Genomic DNA, 13,251 nt, shown 5'->3' with positions numbered 1-13,251 from the left:
GCACGATCGACAGTGCATCGTTGGTGTGCGCGGTTTCGGGAGGAAAACAGTGGTGAAGTTCCCACAAAGAAACAGAGGTCTGGTAGGCCTAGGAAAACTTCCCCAAGGTCTGTTAATGTTTTAAAACGTGCAGTGGAGTTTAATCCTCATGTGAGTGCAAGGAAAATTAAGGAGAGCAACCCAGAAGTGTTTGGTGAGGTGTCAGTGAGAACAGTGTCTCGTAGGGTGCATGAGCTTGGTTACACAAGTCACAGGCCTGTGAAAAAGCCTCTTCTCTCTAGCAGCCAGAGAATTCGTAGGCTTGCCTTTGCTAATAAATATCTAAATTGGGGTGAGGAGCAATGGTTGTCAGTGTTGTGGTCTGATGAGGCAACGTTTAGTGTTACCTGTAACAGAGGAGCATGCAAAGGTAGTGACCCACTTGACCCACGGTATGTAGAAAGCACAGTTAAACATCCTGATTCACTCATAGTATGGGGTTGTTTTTCAGGGAAGGGTTTGGGGAAGCTTGTTGTACTTCCCAAGAACCTCAGAGTGAATCAGGATGTTTACCTGGAGCTTCTGTGTGATCATTTACCAGACTCCTTCGAGCTAACAGGTGCACGAGTGTTTCAGCAGGACGGTGCACCTGCTCACAAGGCCAAATCGGTCACCAATTGGCTTCGTGACTGCGAGGTATCATTCATGACAGACTGGCCAGGAAATAGCCCAGACCTCAACCCGATTGAAAACCTCTGGTACCTCGTAAAGAAGAGTCTCCAAGGGAAGGACGTGAGCTCTCTGCCTAAGCTGGAAGCCGCCATTCGTGACTCCTGGGACAAAATACCGCTCCAGCACCTCAGGAGCCTCGCCCTTTCACTTCCAAGACGTCTCAGGTCCGTGAAGAAACGTAAAGGCTACCCTACGAAGCACTAAAGGTAAATAAAATGCATTATTTATATGTTTTTTCAATGTTGAAAGGTTTGTTTCTCAGGAGGGACGCAGGGCGCTCCATACTTCTGACGAGCACTGTATAGTCAAAACTGCTATACAATAGCAATATTTCAATCGTGGTTTCTGCCTCAGGCAAGATGGGGAAAATAGATGGGTTTAAAGTGACGATGGATGGAGTGCTACCCTTCGGCCTTGCTGGTGGTGAGATACTGTGGATTACTGATACACACTGTCCCATGAGATGATATGCAATGTCCCATGAGAGGGCTGACAGTGTTGCCAAGTATTTACTTTGGAGGCTAAACTGGCCTGCTAGGACGCACCACAATTTGACGCAAATCGGCTGAAAACTTAATTTTTGGCAAATTTTTTTCTGCTTTGGGACTCAATTAGTGTCTCTGTACTTTAACCAGGAAACACCCAAAGAACGCAAATCGTGTCTTTGTGCCCTGGGAGGTTAATAATACAACTGTTACTGGTAGTTATCTCTGCCTATGCCCACCCTCCTATTTCCTAACATATACTACACTATATGACCCCATGATCTCAGCACATTCTCCTTTACCCTTAGATAACAGATTCTTATTCTTCTTTTATCTCTTACACAGAGTGTCCAAAAAAAGGGGGGTGACCACACTTTATGGAGAGAGAGAGGGGGTGTCCAAAAAAGAGGAGTGATCACACTTTATGGAGAGAGAGAGAGAGAGAGAGAGAGAGAGAGAGAGAGAGAGAGAGAGAGAGAGAGACAGACAGACAGACAGACAGACAGAGACAGACAGAGACTGAGAGAGAGAAATTTTGTTAATGCAATGGATATTCAACTTCATTTAAAACAGACTTACTTGATTCAAAGGACTTTTTTAGCCTTGTTATATCAGATGCTAAACCAGAAACTCTGTATATGCCAACTTCTTGCATTCCACGTCGTTCAACTTCTCGAACACATCTTGTCACAATAAAGGGAACACTTCTCTTTTCTCGCCTAAGAAAGGAAACATATTATGAACAGCTCATTTGTGATTTACAGTACTGTACACATAATTCTCAATAATTAAGCATCTGTCGCTATGTAGAAACCACATAAAAAAGTCAATTACAAACCTCTAAAACTAAACTACACATGTTTTAAAGTCACAAAGTTTGCTACTGCTGACACTGACAGGTATACAGTAACATAACAAAGTACTTGCTATGTGTATAGGTTTACTTACTATTATTCTAAAATTTCCTCCAATTACAAGCATCATTACTAATTCACTATACTTGTCATACTGTATTTTCAAAAACAAATTTCATTACATTAATTAAAATAATGTCAAAACCAATCTTGACAAACTAGTATTAATAAACATATAGTAATACTGGTAATGACAGAATACATTGGTGCATCAGGTGGTGACCTTTCTCCCCATGACTAATATCAGTTCCTTACTCCCTACACCACAAGAGGGGTGTGGGGTTCAGTCTGACACTGCACACTGGAATATCCATTTCCTCTGACACACATTCCCAAAGATATGAAGAAGCATTGCACTTGGTCTCCCTATCCCCATGAGGATGGGAAATTGGGTCTCAATGTGGTTGCTGTTGATAATGATGTTGATGATGATGATGACAATGATGATAATGACCATCATCATCATCATCATCATCATCATCATAGGGGGCACCCATGGACTGCACTGCCTCACTCACCCTCTGACTCCACTCATGGAGGTCCCTTCATGTAACCTTCCAGGCAGTGATTCTTCCCCCTCTAATTATAGTACCTCTCAACATGAATGATCAACCTGCTCCAGCCTTGAGTTCCATGACATTACTCATCGGTCTCCTCCACCCTGGGTTAACTCCCTAAGAGATCAACCTGTGGGGAGGGTCATACTCAGGAAAACAGGCTGTGTGCCTATATCACCAGAGTTGGCACTAATGTATTATGTTGGTAATAGCCCTCAACTCAGTCTCATGGAGTAATTGCTCATTATGCACCTGGCCATACCAGCAATATACCATGATCTTGCAAAGGCATTAGTAGCCTACCAAAGGAGTCAATTTGCCACTCTGGGTCAATGTTTAGGTCAATGTCTCAAAAGACAAGGAGCAACAGTGCTTTAAAGATGGACATTTTGGTCCTTCTTCACAAATAAAGGTGATGCCAAATATCCAAGCTGAGTGAATTCATAACCTTGTAGGCCAGACTGATGCAACAAGAAATCTCAATGTCTGACCTACCATTCTTATTCGCCACACTACCAAGATAAATGAGTCTTTCGAGACAACCACATGCTCACCACATGCTTGTCCTCTGTGCTACAATGCAGAGGATACAATGATTTGGTATGAGGTAATTTATGTAGCTAATACTGAAATGTTTGTATATTACTAACTCACCTTGAAATCAGAGCAATATTGGTACCAAAAAGCCCAGAGGACTTTCCAGTTGGAACTCGTCTTAGAGTTGCTTCAGGGGGTAGGAACTTGAGTGAGAGAACCAGGACCAGATCTTGTAAACTAACTCTTCGTTCAGTTAAAGTGTCATTTAACCACGATTTTGAAAGCTGAAAAAAAAAAAAAAAACTATTATAAAGCATATAAAACAACATTAAAGGAGTAACAAAATAAATCAATCTAAATAAATTTATGGAAAGTTTGGATCTAGAAAAAGAATATGATGATGCAACCAAGACAGAATTATAGAACATGTAAGCATGTAGAAAATGGCCAAATGTTCAAATGTTGAGAGAGAGAGAGAGAGAGAGAGAGAGAGAGAGAGAGAGAGAGAGAGAGAGAGAGAGAGAGACAGAATGTTAATGAGGAGGAGAAGGAGAGGAAAACCAAGGATGAGGTAGAGGGGCATGGTGGAAAGTTTTATGAACGAGGGTGATGGGAAATGGAGACTGGGCACCCTCATGGCAGAGGATTTGTTCATGGTGACCCTCTCTGGTATTAATGAAATTCACTATAGATAGAAAGGAAAGTTATTTCAATACCAAATGATGTGTAAAACTGTACTGAAGGCTAAAAATCCTTTGTTAACCATGAGAAAGCAATATGGAATGTATCTTACCAGAATATCTGAAGTCAAACTGAAAATGTTCCATTATTCAAGAACCCCACTTTACCAAAACGGGTAGTACCTCTTGCCATTTACTGTATATCTCTTCATTTCTTTATTCTTCTAATCACTTATCTTTCTTCCATACTCATCAGTCACTCTCTTCCTGGATTCCTTAATCATTCATTTTACTCAGTTTCATGCTCCTTTATTCCAGTTTCTTTCTCTTTCTGACTACTCTTAAGTAAATTTTTCTGAAGCATGTCCTACAGTTCCTATATCTCCGTTAAGGTAATTTTGACTTAACTTTTGTCACTGATTTACTCTATCGGATATGCGTATGTGATGCTACAGAAAATGGTGAAAGTTTTTTGGTGTATCAGATAGAGCCAGGATTCTGGGGTATTGAATGATGAGTGAATGTGTGGCCCATTGGACTGGGCAAAATTGGGCTGTCTGGACGTTGCTACTCCTCACCCTGCCCTAGGGTGGGAAAGGAAGTCCGGATGATGATGAAGATGATGATACAGTATGAAGGGATAAAGAGCTGATTAGGTCAGCAGGGTCAAAAGTCAAGGTCATATGGGTGTAGGCATAATACCCCCTGAGCCTCTCGAAAGATTTTGACCAAACTTTTGTCAGTGCTATAGTATGAAGGGATGATGAACTAATTAGGCCAAAGTCTATCTATCTATTGCCAGAGGGCTCAATCCAGTACGGGGTGGCCACAAACAAATCGCCTCCATGTCGCCCTGTCCCCGCCATTTCACTGCCCTTCTCCCAACTCACACTCCTCTCTCTCATATACCTCTCCATTCCATCCCTCCATCTCGTCCTCGGCCTCCCCCTCCACCTCACTCACATACACTCTCCTTGTCAGTCTCTCACCCTCCATCCTCACCACATGGCCAAACCACCTCAGTGTGTTCCTCATAACGCTTCCTATCACATCCATATCCACACCACAACGCTCCTTTATATCCTCATTTGTCATCCTGTCTCTCCATGTGACTCCACAGGCTCCTCTTAAATAACTCATTTCCACTGTTCTCACTCCTGACTTGTGTCCTTCCAACAGCGTCCAAGCTCCACTTCCATACATTAGAGTCGGTATCACAATACTGTCATGTAGTAACTTCTTCACATCCATGCTCACTTCCCTGTTTCTTATCACTGTTTTTAAGGAACCAGCAACCTTACTTCCTTGTTGTACCCTTTCAAGCACTTCACCCTCCAAATTTCCATCCTTATTCATCACACTCCCAAAGTACTTAAATGTCCTCACATTTTCCATTTCCTCACCATCCAACCTCACTGTACATTCACTGACTTCACCTCTCTCAAAAACCATCACTTTACTGTTCCCTACATTCACCATTATATTCCGTTTTTTACACACTCTCCCAAACTCATCCAAAGTCAAGGTCATTTTTTTTTTCTTTATGCAAGAAAGAAGGAACCAAAGGCCAGAAGCCTGTAAATTGTTCCCTCCATGGGGGAAAATAAAAAAAAGATAAGAGACAAATTCAAAAACTGTTCATTTTGAGATGCTTGGACACACTGTGTTTGAAAGACTGGAGATCACAGGCAGTAGGAAATACAGACAGAGAGACACAGTTCCAGAGCTGATCTGTTGCATACATGAAGGACTGGGAGTAATGGTTAACTCTTGCATTAAAGACTTGGATGGAAAAGGGAAGAGCGTTTGTTGCTAGACGGGTGCTACGTGCACACCGTAGTATAGGAGGGATGCAAGCAGACAGTTCAGACAAGCAGTGACCATTGAAGTTGCGACAGAAAAGAGATAAAGATGCAGTAGTACAGCAAAGATGCACAGGTTAAAGGAAGCTTGTAAGAGGAGGTAAGCTGATGAGACAAAAAACCTTTGACTCCAGCTTGTTGAGTAGAGCTGTATGTGGGGAGTCTCCCCACACATGAAAGTTGTACTCTACACAGGGGCAAATAAAACCCATGTATGAAGTCAACAACTGTGTAGGGGCAAAGAAGGGATGGAGTTGTCTTAGCACACGTAATCTCTTGGAAGCAGATTTTACGAGTGACGTAATATGTTCTTTCCAAGATAAATCCCAAGAGAATGAAATCATAAGTACAGTATGTTTAAAGATGATGCAGGATTAAGTGGGATATTGTTTAAATAAGAAGGCACTCCTGGGGAAGATTTTGTTGGGCTGATGGATGTAAGAACTGAGTTTCTGATGCATTAAAAACAACAAGATTATTTTTACCACATTAAGAGATATAAGCCAAGTCAGACACTAGGTGTACCATAGCTTCATCTCTTGTTTGTTGAAGTGACTGCTGTGATGGATGCTGTGGGAAGCGAATGGAAAAGTGAAGCGTGGAGTCATCAGCGTATGAGTGGATAAGGTTAGATGTACAGCTTAGAAGGTCGCTGATGAAGAAAAGAGGGAGAGTTGGTGATAGGACAGAGCCCTGAGGAACACCACTACTGATAGCTCTAAGAGAAGAATGGTGGCTGTCTACAGCAGCAGCTATAGAATGACCAGAAAGGAAGCCAGAGAAAAAGGTACAGACAGAAGGATAGAAATCGTAGGGGGGCAGTTTGGAAATTAAAGATTTATGCCAGACTCGATCGAAAGCCTTTGTGATGTCAAGTGCAATGGCAAAGCTTTCACCAAAGTCCCGAAAGGAGGTGACCAGGAATCTGAAAGGTAGGTGAGAAGATCGCCAGTGGAGTGTCCCTGGTGGAACCCATAATGACGATCAGAAAGAAGGTTGTAACAGGAAAGATGCTTTAAAATTTTTTTGTTAAGAATAGACTCAAAACTTTTGAAATACAGGATTTTAAGGCAATTAGGCGATAGTTAGAGGGCTGGGAATGGTCACCCTTCTTTGGGACAGGCTGAATGAGAGCAAACTTCCAGCAAAAAGGAAAGGTACAAGTTGATAGACAAAGGCAAAAGAGTTTACCTAGGCAGGGTGTAAGCACAGAAGTACAGTTCTTGAGGACAACAAGAGGGACCCCATCAGGCCCATATGTCTTCTTAGTATTGAGGTCAGTGATGGCAGTGAAAACAACAATGGAAGAAATTTTAATGTCAGCCATGAGGAAGTCAGAGGGGGGAAGTGATGGAGGGACAGCGCCGGAATCATCTTCAGTGGAATTGGAGGACGAAGTCTGAGTGAAGAGTTCTGCTTTATCAAAAGAATAAGTAGCTACAGAGCCATCAGGATGGAAAAGGGGAGGGAAGGATGATGAGGTAAAGTTGTTAGAAAGATTTTTGGCAAGGTGCCAGAAGAAGTGGAAAGAATTTGAGTTGGAGAGTTCAGAGCATTTGTTACGGATGAAATCAATTTCAGTAGAGTGAAGAATAGATTTAGAACAATTCCAGGCAAAAACATAAAAGAGATGAGATTCAGGAGTGGGTTGGCTCCTGTACCTTTTGTAGGCCTTCTTGTTGTGGACAACATTGGAACAAGCGTAATGAAACCAAGTTTTTTTTTTGCATTAGTCAAAGGGTATGAGAAAGGAATGTATACTCCCATGCCCAAGAGAATAACCTCCATTATGCGCAAGGCACACTCAGATGGCTCTTGGCCATGGAAGCAATAATCATTCCAGGGAAAATCAAAGTACAGTACTGTCTGAGGCCCTCCCAATCAGCAGCTCTAAAGTTCCACAACAGATATTTCTTTGGAGGATCCACAGGCCATATTGGAGCAACAGGAGAGGTTAAAATAATAAGGTTGTGATCGGAGGAGCCCAACAGATAGAAAAGATTTACAACATAAGCAGAAGGATTGGTCGTAAGGAAGAGGTCAAGTATGTTGGAACTCTCTCCAAGGCGGTCAGGGATACTGGTAGGATGCTGTACAAGTAGCTCTAGGTCATTAAGGATAGAAAAGAAGTAGGCTTGTTCACCAGGTGGATCAGTGAAAGGAGAGGAGAGCCACAGGTGGTGGTGAACATTGAAATCTCCTAGAATGGAGATTTCAGAGAAAAGAGAAATTTATAGGATGTGTTCCATCATAGAAGTAAGACAGTCAAAGAATTTTTTCAGTCAGGTGAATTAGGGGATAAGTGTAGTAGGTGGGGGCACTTACCATCCACTCACTCGATGTAGTGCTGCTCTCGGGTGTCTGCCCTCTTCTCTCCTCCATCCTTCTTTCCTTTCATCCTCTTCTGTTTTTCTTTCCTTCATTATTTCCTCATCCTTCTGCCTCTAGGTGACTTTATGCTCCCCCTTCCATCTTTCTTTCCTTCATTCTTTCCTCATCCTTCTGCCTCTGGGTGACTTTATGCTCCCCCTTCTTTCTTTCCTTCATTCTTTCCTTTTCCTTCTGCCTGTGGGCGACTCAACACTGAGTGACAAGCCAAATGGTTTCCTGTACACCAGGAAACCATTTACTACACTGGATGGTAACCATATAACCAAATTTTGGTGCCTGGTGGTTTAGTGGGTAATTACGGCGCTCCAATCGGATTGAGCTGGTGAAGGTTTATAGCCAAGGGGTGGCCGGGGTTTATTGCTTACGTAATGCCACTTAGGGATGAGTAAGGCTGGTCACTCTCATCTTAAATGCAGGACCAACTTGCCTAGCCCTGGGCTCCTACGGTCCTCATGGGGCAACATAGGATTGGATGATGGATGGATGGATGTAAATAGCACACATATATTTAGTCAGAGAATGGCAGGAAAGCCACAAAGTAGAGAAATCGGAAGTTTCAAGTTCAGGAACACGAGAGCAAGATATATCGTTGCATACATATCCACAATAGCCACCTTTGGTTTTGAAATGAATATAGAGAAAGTTGGAGGATACAGAGATGGGTTTGCTATTAGCTGCCTCAGACAGTTGAGTCTCAGTTTAGGATGAGAAGGTGAGGTTTGGAGGAGGAGAAGTGGTGCTCAACAGACAGAAAGTTAGAGGAAAGGCTGCGAATGTTGCAGAAATGAAGAAGTGTCAGTGGTTCCAAGCATCTTGCTGGGTCTCAACCGGGAAAGGGGCAGATGGTGGGGACATTTACAGTCCCCCCTCCCCTCTGGGAACTCCGAGGCTTGCTGCTGAGATGCCATTTTGCTAATTTTGAATAGGAAGTGTAGTTTGTAATGTGCATGTAGTTTGGTGCTGACAGTAAGAGGAACTTGTATTGGAGAGCATGCTGGCCTACTCTCTGTGTCTTTAAAACACTGAATATCTCCTGAATTTCACGATGGATTTTGATCAAACTTTTGTCAGTGATGTACAGTATGAAGGGACGATGTACTGGTTAGTTCAGCAAGGTCAAGGGGTCAAAGGTTGAAGTCATATGGGTGTGGGCATGATATTTCCTGAACCCCTCAAAAGAATTTTGACCAAACATCTGTCAGTGATACAGTTCAAAGGGATGATGAATTGATTGGATTAGCAAGGTCAAAAGGGTCAACGGTCAAGGTCATATGGGGCCAAATTTTTTTTATATTGTCTCATTTCAACCCACAATGAACCTGTCATGGGGGCTGTATGGTGAGTCTATGCACAAAGCTTGGAGGAGGCATAACAAGCGATGCTATGCCTGACAGCTTGAGACCCGAGTTCTTGGTATTTATTTAGAGACCCGAGTTCTTGGTATTTATTTAGTAATGTCGAAGTATTTTGTTTCAATACATGACACATAGTATATTGATGTATACTCTGCTACTGAACTAATAGTTACATGCACAAATTCATCTCCATAATTCACCTTTATAAATGTTGATTTACAGTACTTTTCAACTCTTTCTCTCTCTCGTACTTACACACTTGTTAATTACAAAATGGCATGAGTTTTGTGATTCTTTTACATACTATCACTTCTGATCCTGCACATATGGCATACTGCACTGCATTTGATATTGTAATTCCACTACTAGTACTATACTTTACTACAATACAGGTAGAGAAAACCTGCCGTTATAGAAACATAAGAGATGCAGTAGTATTAGAGGTTGACTGCAAGATAATGTTGATTTCATGTGTGCAGTGTGTTCGGGGAGAGCAGGTGGAGATTGTCAGGCCTGAAAGAATTGAACTTGCTGGTGAGTCTCGTAAGTGTGTGGAAGAGTTTTGTTATCTGGGAGACATGTTATGTGATGGAGGTGGGCCTAGAGCTAGCTCTGTTGCTAGAGTGAGGGGTGGTTGGAAGAAGTTCAGGGGGCTGTTGCCTCTCTTGACACTGAGAGAGCTCTGCCTATGTGCTAAGGGATCTTTGTATGCAGAATGAATTAGGAATGTAATGCTGTATGGTAGTGAGACCTAGGCAGTAATGGAAGGGATATTCACAGGCTAAAACATACAGAAATGATAATGATTAGGTGGATGTGCAGTGCGCCCTTGAATCCGAGGCCTGGGAGGGCTAGGTTTACAATGGATGAGTTGAGAGGTAGGATGGGACTGTAGTGTATTGGTGTTGTGATAAGGAGAGGTGGATTTAGATGGTTTGGGTATGTGGGGAGGATGGGGGATGATAACTGGATGAAGAAAGTGAGAAGTGTTAATGTTAGGGGTAGCGTTGTGAGAGGCAAGACCGGGGAAGAGGTCATTGAGTGTGACCTCAGAGATAAGGGACTGAATAGAGAAGCTGCCAGAGATAGAGCAGAATAGATAGCCATCATTAGGTGACCAAGGCCAACACATGCATGCATGTTGGAGCCTTCAAAAATAAAACTATATAAAAATGGGGGACTTTCAGAGTGTTGAGCAGTGGCATACTAAGGGGGGGGCAAGGGGGGGGGGTCTGCCCTGGGTGACAGCCATAGGAAGGTGCCATTTAGATGAATGGTAACATTTTCATTTCACTGTTTCAAGGTTTTCAGAAATTACACAGAAAGTAAATGATTCTATGCTGCTTAACCCCTTGACGCTGGTTTACGTCTGAGGACATATGGTTAACAGATGCTGGTTCACATCTGAGGACATACTGTATTCATATTTTGTGGCAATGTTTCAAAAGAGTGCCAAACTCACCGAGAGTGGAGTGGCAGGCTCTCTCATGTGCCTGAGGGTGTGGGGAGGGGCTAGCTGGGAGAGAGGTGGGGCAGAGGCTGGGGAGGGCAAGGGGGGGTGGTCTGCCCTGGGTGACAGCCATAGGTGGGTGCCATTTAGATGAATGGTGACTTTTTCATTTCACTGTTTCAAAGTTTTCAGAAATTAGACAAAGTAAATGATTCTATGCTGATTAACCTCTTGACGCCGGTTCACATCTGAGGACATATTCATATTTTGTGGAAATGTTTCAAAAGATCGTCAAACTCTTCAAGAGCGGAGTGGCAGGCTCTCTCATGCACCTGAGGGTGTGGGGAGGGGCTAGCTGGGACAGAGGTGGGGCAGAGGCTGGGGGTGGAAGGGGTGAGGGGACATACCCAGGGCAACTGAGGAGGGTGGGGGAGATGCAGGGAGGGACAAAGTAAGGTAGGGGAGAGGCGCCTGGAGGGGCAAAGTACACGTGTACTGACTGCCGACAGCCATCCATGCATTAATAGAAATATACACCAGCCAGTTGATGTGATAAAAAATATATATATACTGTATATATATATATATATATATATATATATATATATATATACAGGTAAGCCCTTAATTCATGCGAGGGTTACATTCCCAGACCCTTTGCGTATGTGGTAAATTCACGTATACGTTCTGCCCTTGTGTGCACATAATTATGCATGTCTACTAAGTATATTACATCTGAATAATACTGTTTATGCACTCCTTACACCTTATAAACTAGCATAAAATATGAAAAACAACAAAAATGTAAGAAATTTAACACTGAAACCTGACAAGCACAGGCGTAGGTGGAGACACTTCAGCAGTCTGGTGCACAAGCCCTCACTGCCTCCCATATGCTACATTCTGCCCTCTTTATTGTCCAAACAGTTGACTCATTGACCCCAAACATACGTTCCAAGCCAGTTCACAGGCGTAGGTGGAGACACTTCAGCAGTCTGGTGCACTGGCCCTCACTGCCTCCAGTATGCTACGTTCTGCCTTCTTTATTGTAAGAACAGTTGACTCACCCCAAACACATGGTTCAGAGACAATTCACCATGAAGTCAATTAACCATCAAAACATGGACAATTCCCTGTCATTCTATAAATATACTTATTATTGATTAATTAATACTTTAATAACTAATTTTCAGGGGGATTTTATAACTCATATAAGGAAAAAACTAGTGTATTGTACTTGCTAAATAAACTGGTATGTAAATAAATGACGGGGAATTGTCCTGGCGGAGAATTGGCGCCGACATTCCTCCCTTAAGTTTGTCCAACACTTTAACTTTCTCTGTCAGCAACATCACTTTACGAGTCCGTTTTGGTGTGTTACCACATGCATCACTAGCACCACGCTTAGGCAACATGTTGGCAGACAAGGCAAGCAATCACTGGAAGGCAGAAAAATAAGCCACAAATAACGATTCGTGAGTAATGCATGGTTCGACCGTTGGATTCAAACTGACTGTGTGGTGCGTGGTAGACCGACCTCCCACACACACACACACACACACACACACACACGCACATACATATATGTATGCACACGGGCAGCAGGTAGGCATTTTTATATCTTATTTATTTCTCTTGTATATTAAAATTATTAATTTGAATACTATAATTTTATGTTTTAATTATTGTACAAAAAATTCGTGGATAACCGAAATCGCGTGAAAAAAGTTCGCGTGAATTAAGGGCTTACCTGTATATATATATATATATATATATATATATATATATATACTAAATACTTGAGGTGCTACCTAAAAGTTCCAGTAATTTGAACAGACGGAGCCAACCGTTGGCAGTTTTGCCTCTTGCCGCTAGGAAGAGTCAGCAGCACCCCTTGTGCATCAGTGTGGCCCTGGCCACGTCTGTGAGTGGATGTGTTGTTGACCTATGCTTACTACTGTAACGTGGTGTGTAGACGGTTTGGCATTTTGCAATGGCGCAGCAATGTGAAGTCGATCCTGACCATTTTCTTCGATATCCAAGGGACTGCTCACAAGGAGTTCGTCCCACCCGGTCAATCTGTCAGCGGAAAGTTTTACTGTGAAGTTTTGCAGCATCTGAGGGAGAACATCCGTCGCAAACGTCCAGAACAGCGGAAGAACAAGGACTGGGTCCTGCATCATGACAATGACCCTGCCCACACTTGAACTGTTGTCGGTCAGTTCCTGGCTTCCACTAACATGGCAGTCATTCCCCACCCACCCTATTCTCCTGACCCTGATCCCTGTGACTTTTTCCTGTTTCCCAAG

The 13,251-nt window shown here is 42.8% G+C and overlaps 1 protein-coding gene across 1 annotated transcript in view; it reads right to left on the bottom strand.

Moving 5' to 3' along the window:
- Positions 1-13,251, bottom strand: part of RhoGAP1A (Rho GTPase activating protein at 1A) — a 514,749-nt gene that overhangs the window by 21,328 nt on the left and 480,170 nt on the right. The window contains exons 18-19 of the mRNA XM_080267422.1: positions 3,322-3,488; positions 1,776-1,915 (exon numbers count right to left, since the gene is read on the bottom strand). Coding sequence (XP_080123548.1) covers positions 1,776-1,915; positions 3,322-3,488 — 307 coding nt within the window. The remainder of the gene's footprint in view (positions 1-1,775; positions 1,916-3,321; positions 3,489-13,251) is intronic.

This window comes from Coenobita brevimanus, chromosome 24 (assembly GCF_032717465.1).
Source record: "Coenobita brevimanus isolate Jiangsu-jjx chromosome 24, ASM3271746v2, whole genome shotgun sequence".
Classification (NCBI taxonomy): Eukaryota; Metazoa; Arthropoda; class Malacostraca; order Decapoda; family Coenobitidae; genus Coenobita; species Coenobita brevimanus.
Note: the sequence above shows the minus strand (reverse complement) of the source record. Positions and strands in the feature narration are given on the sequence as shown.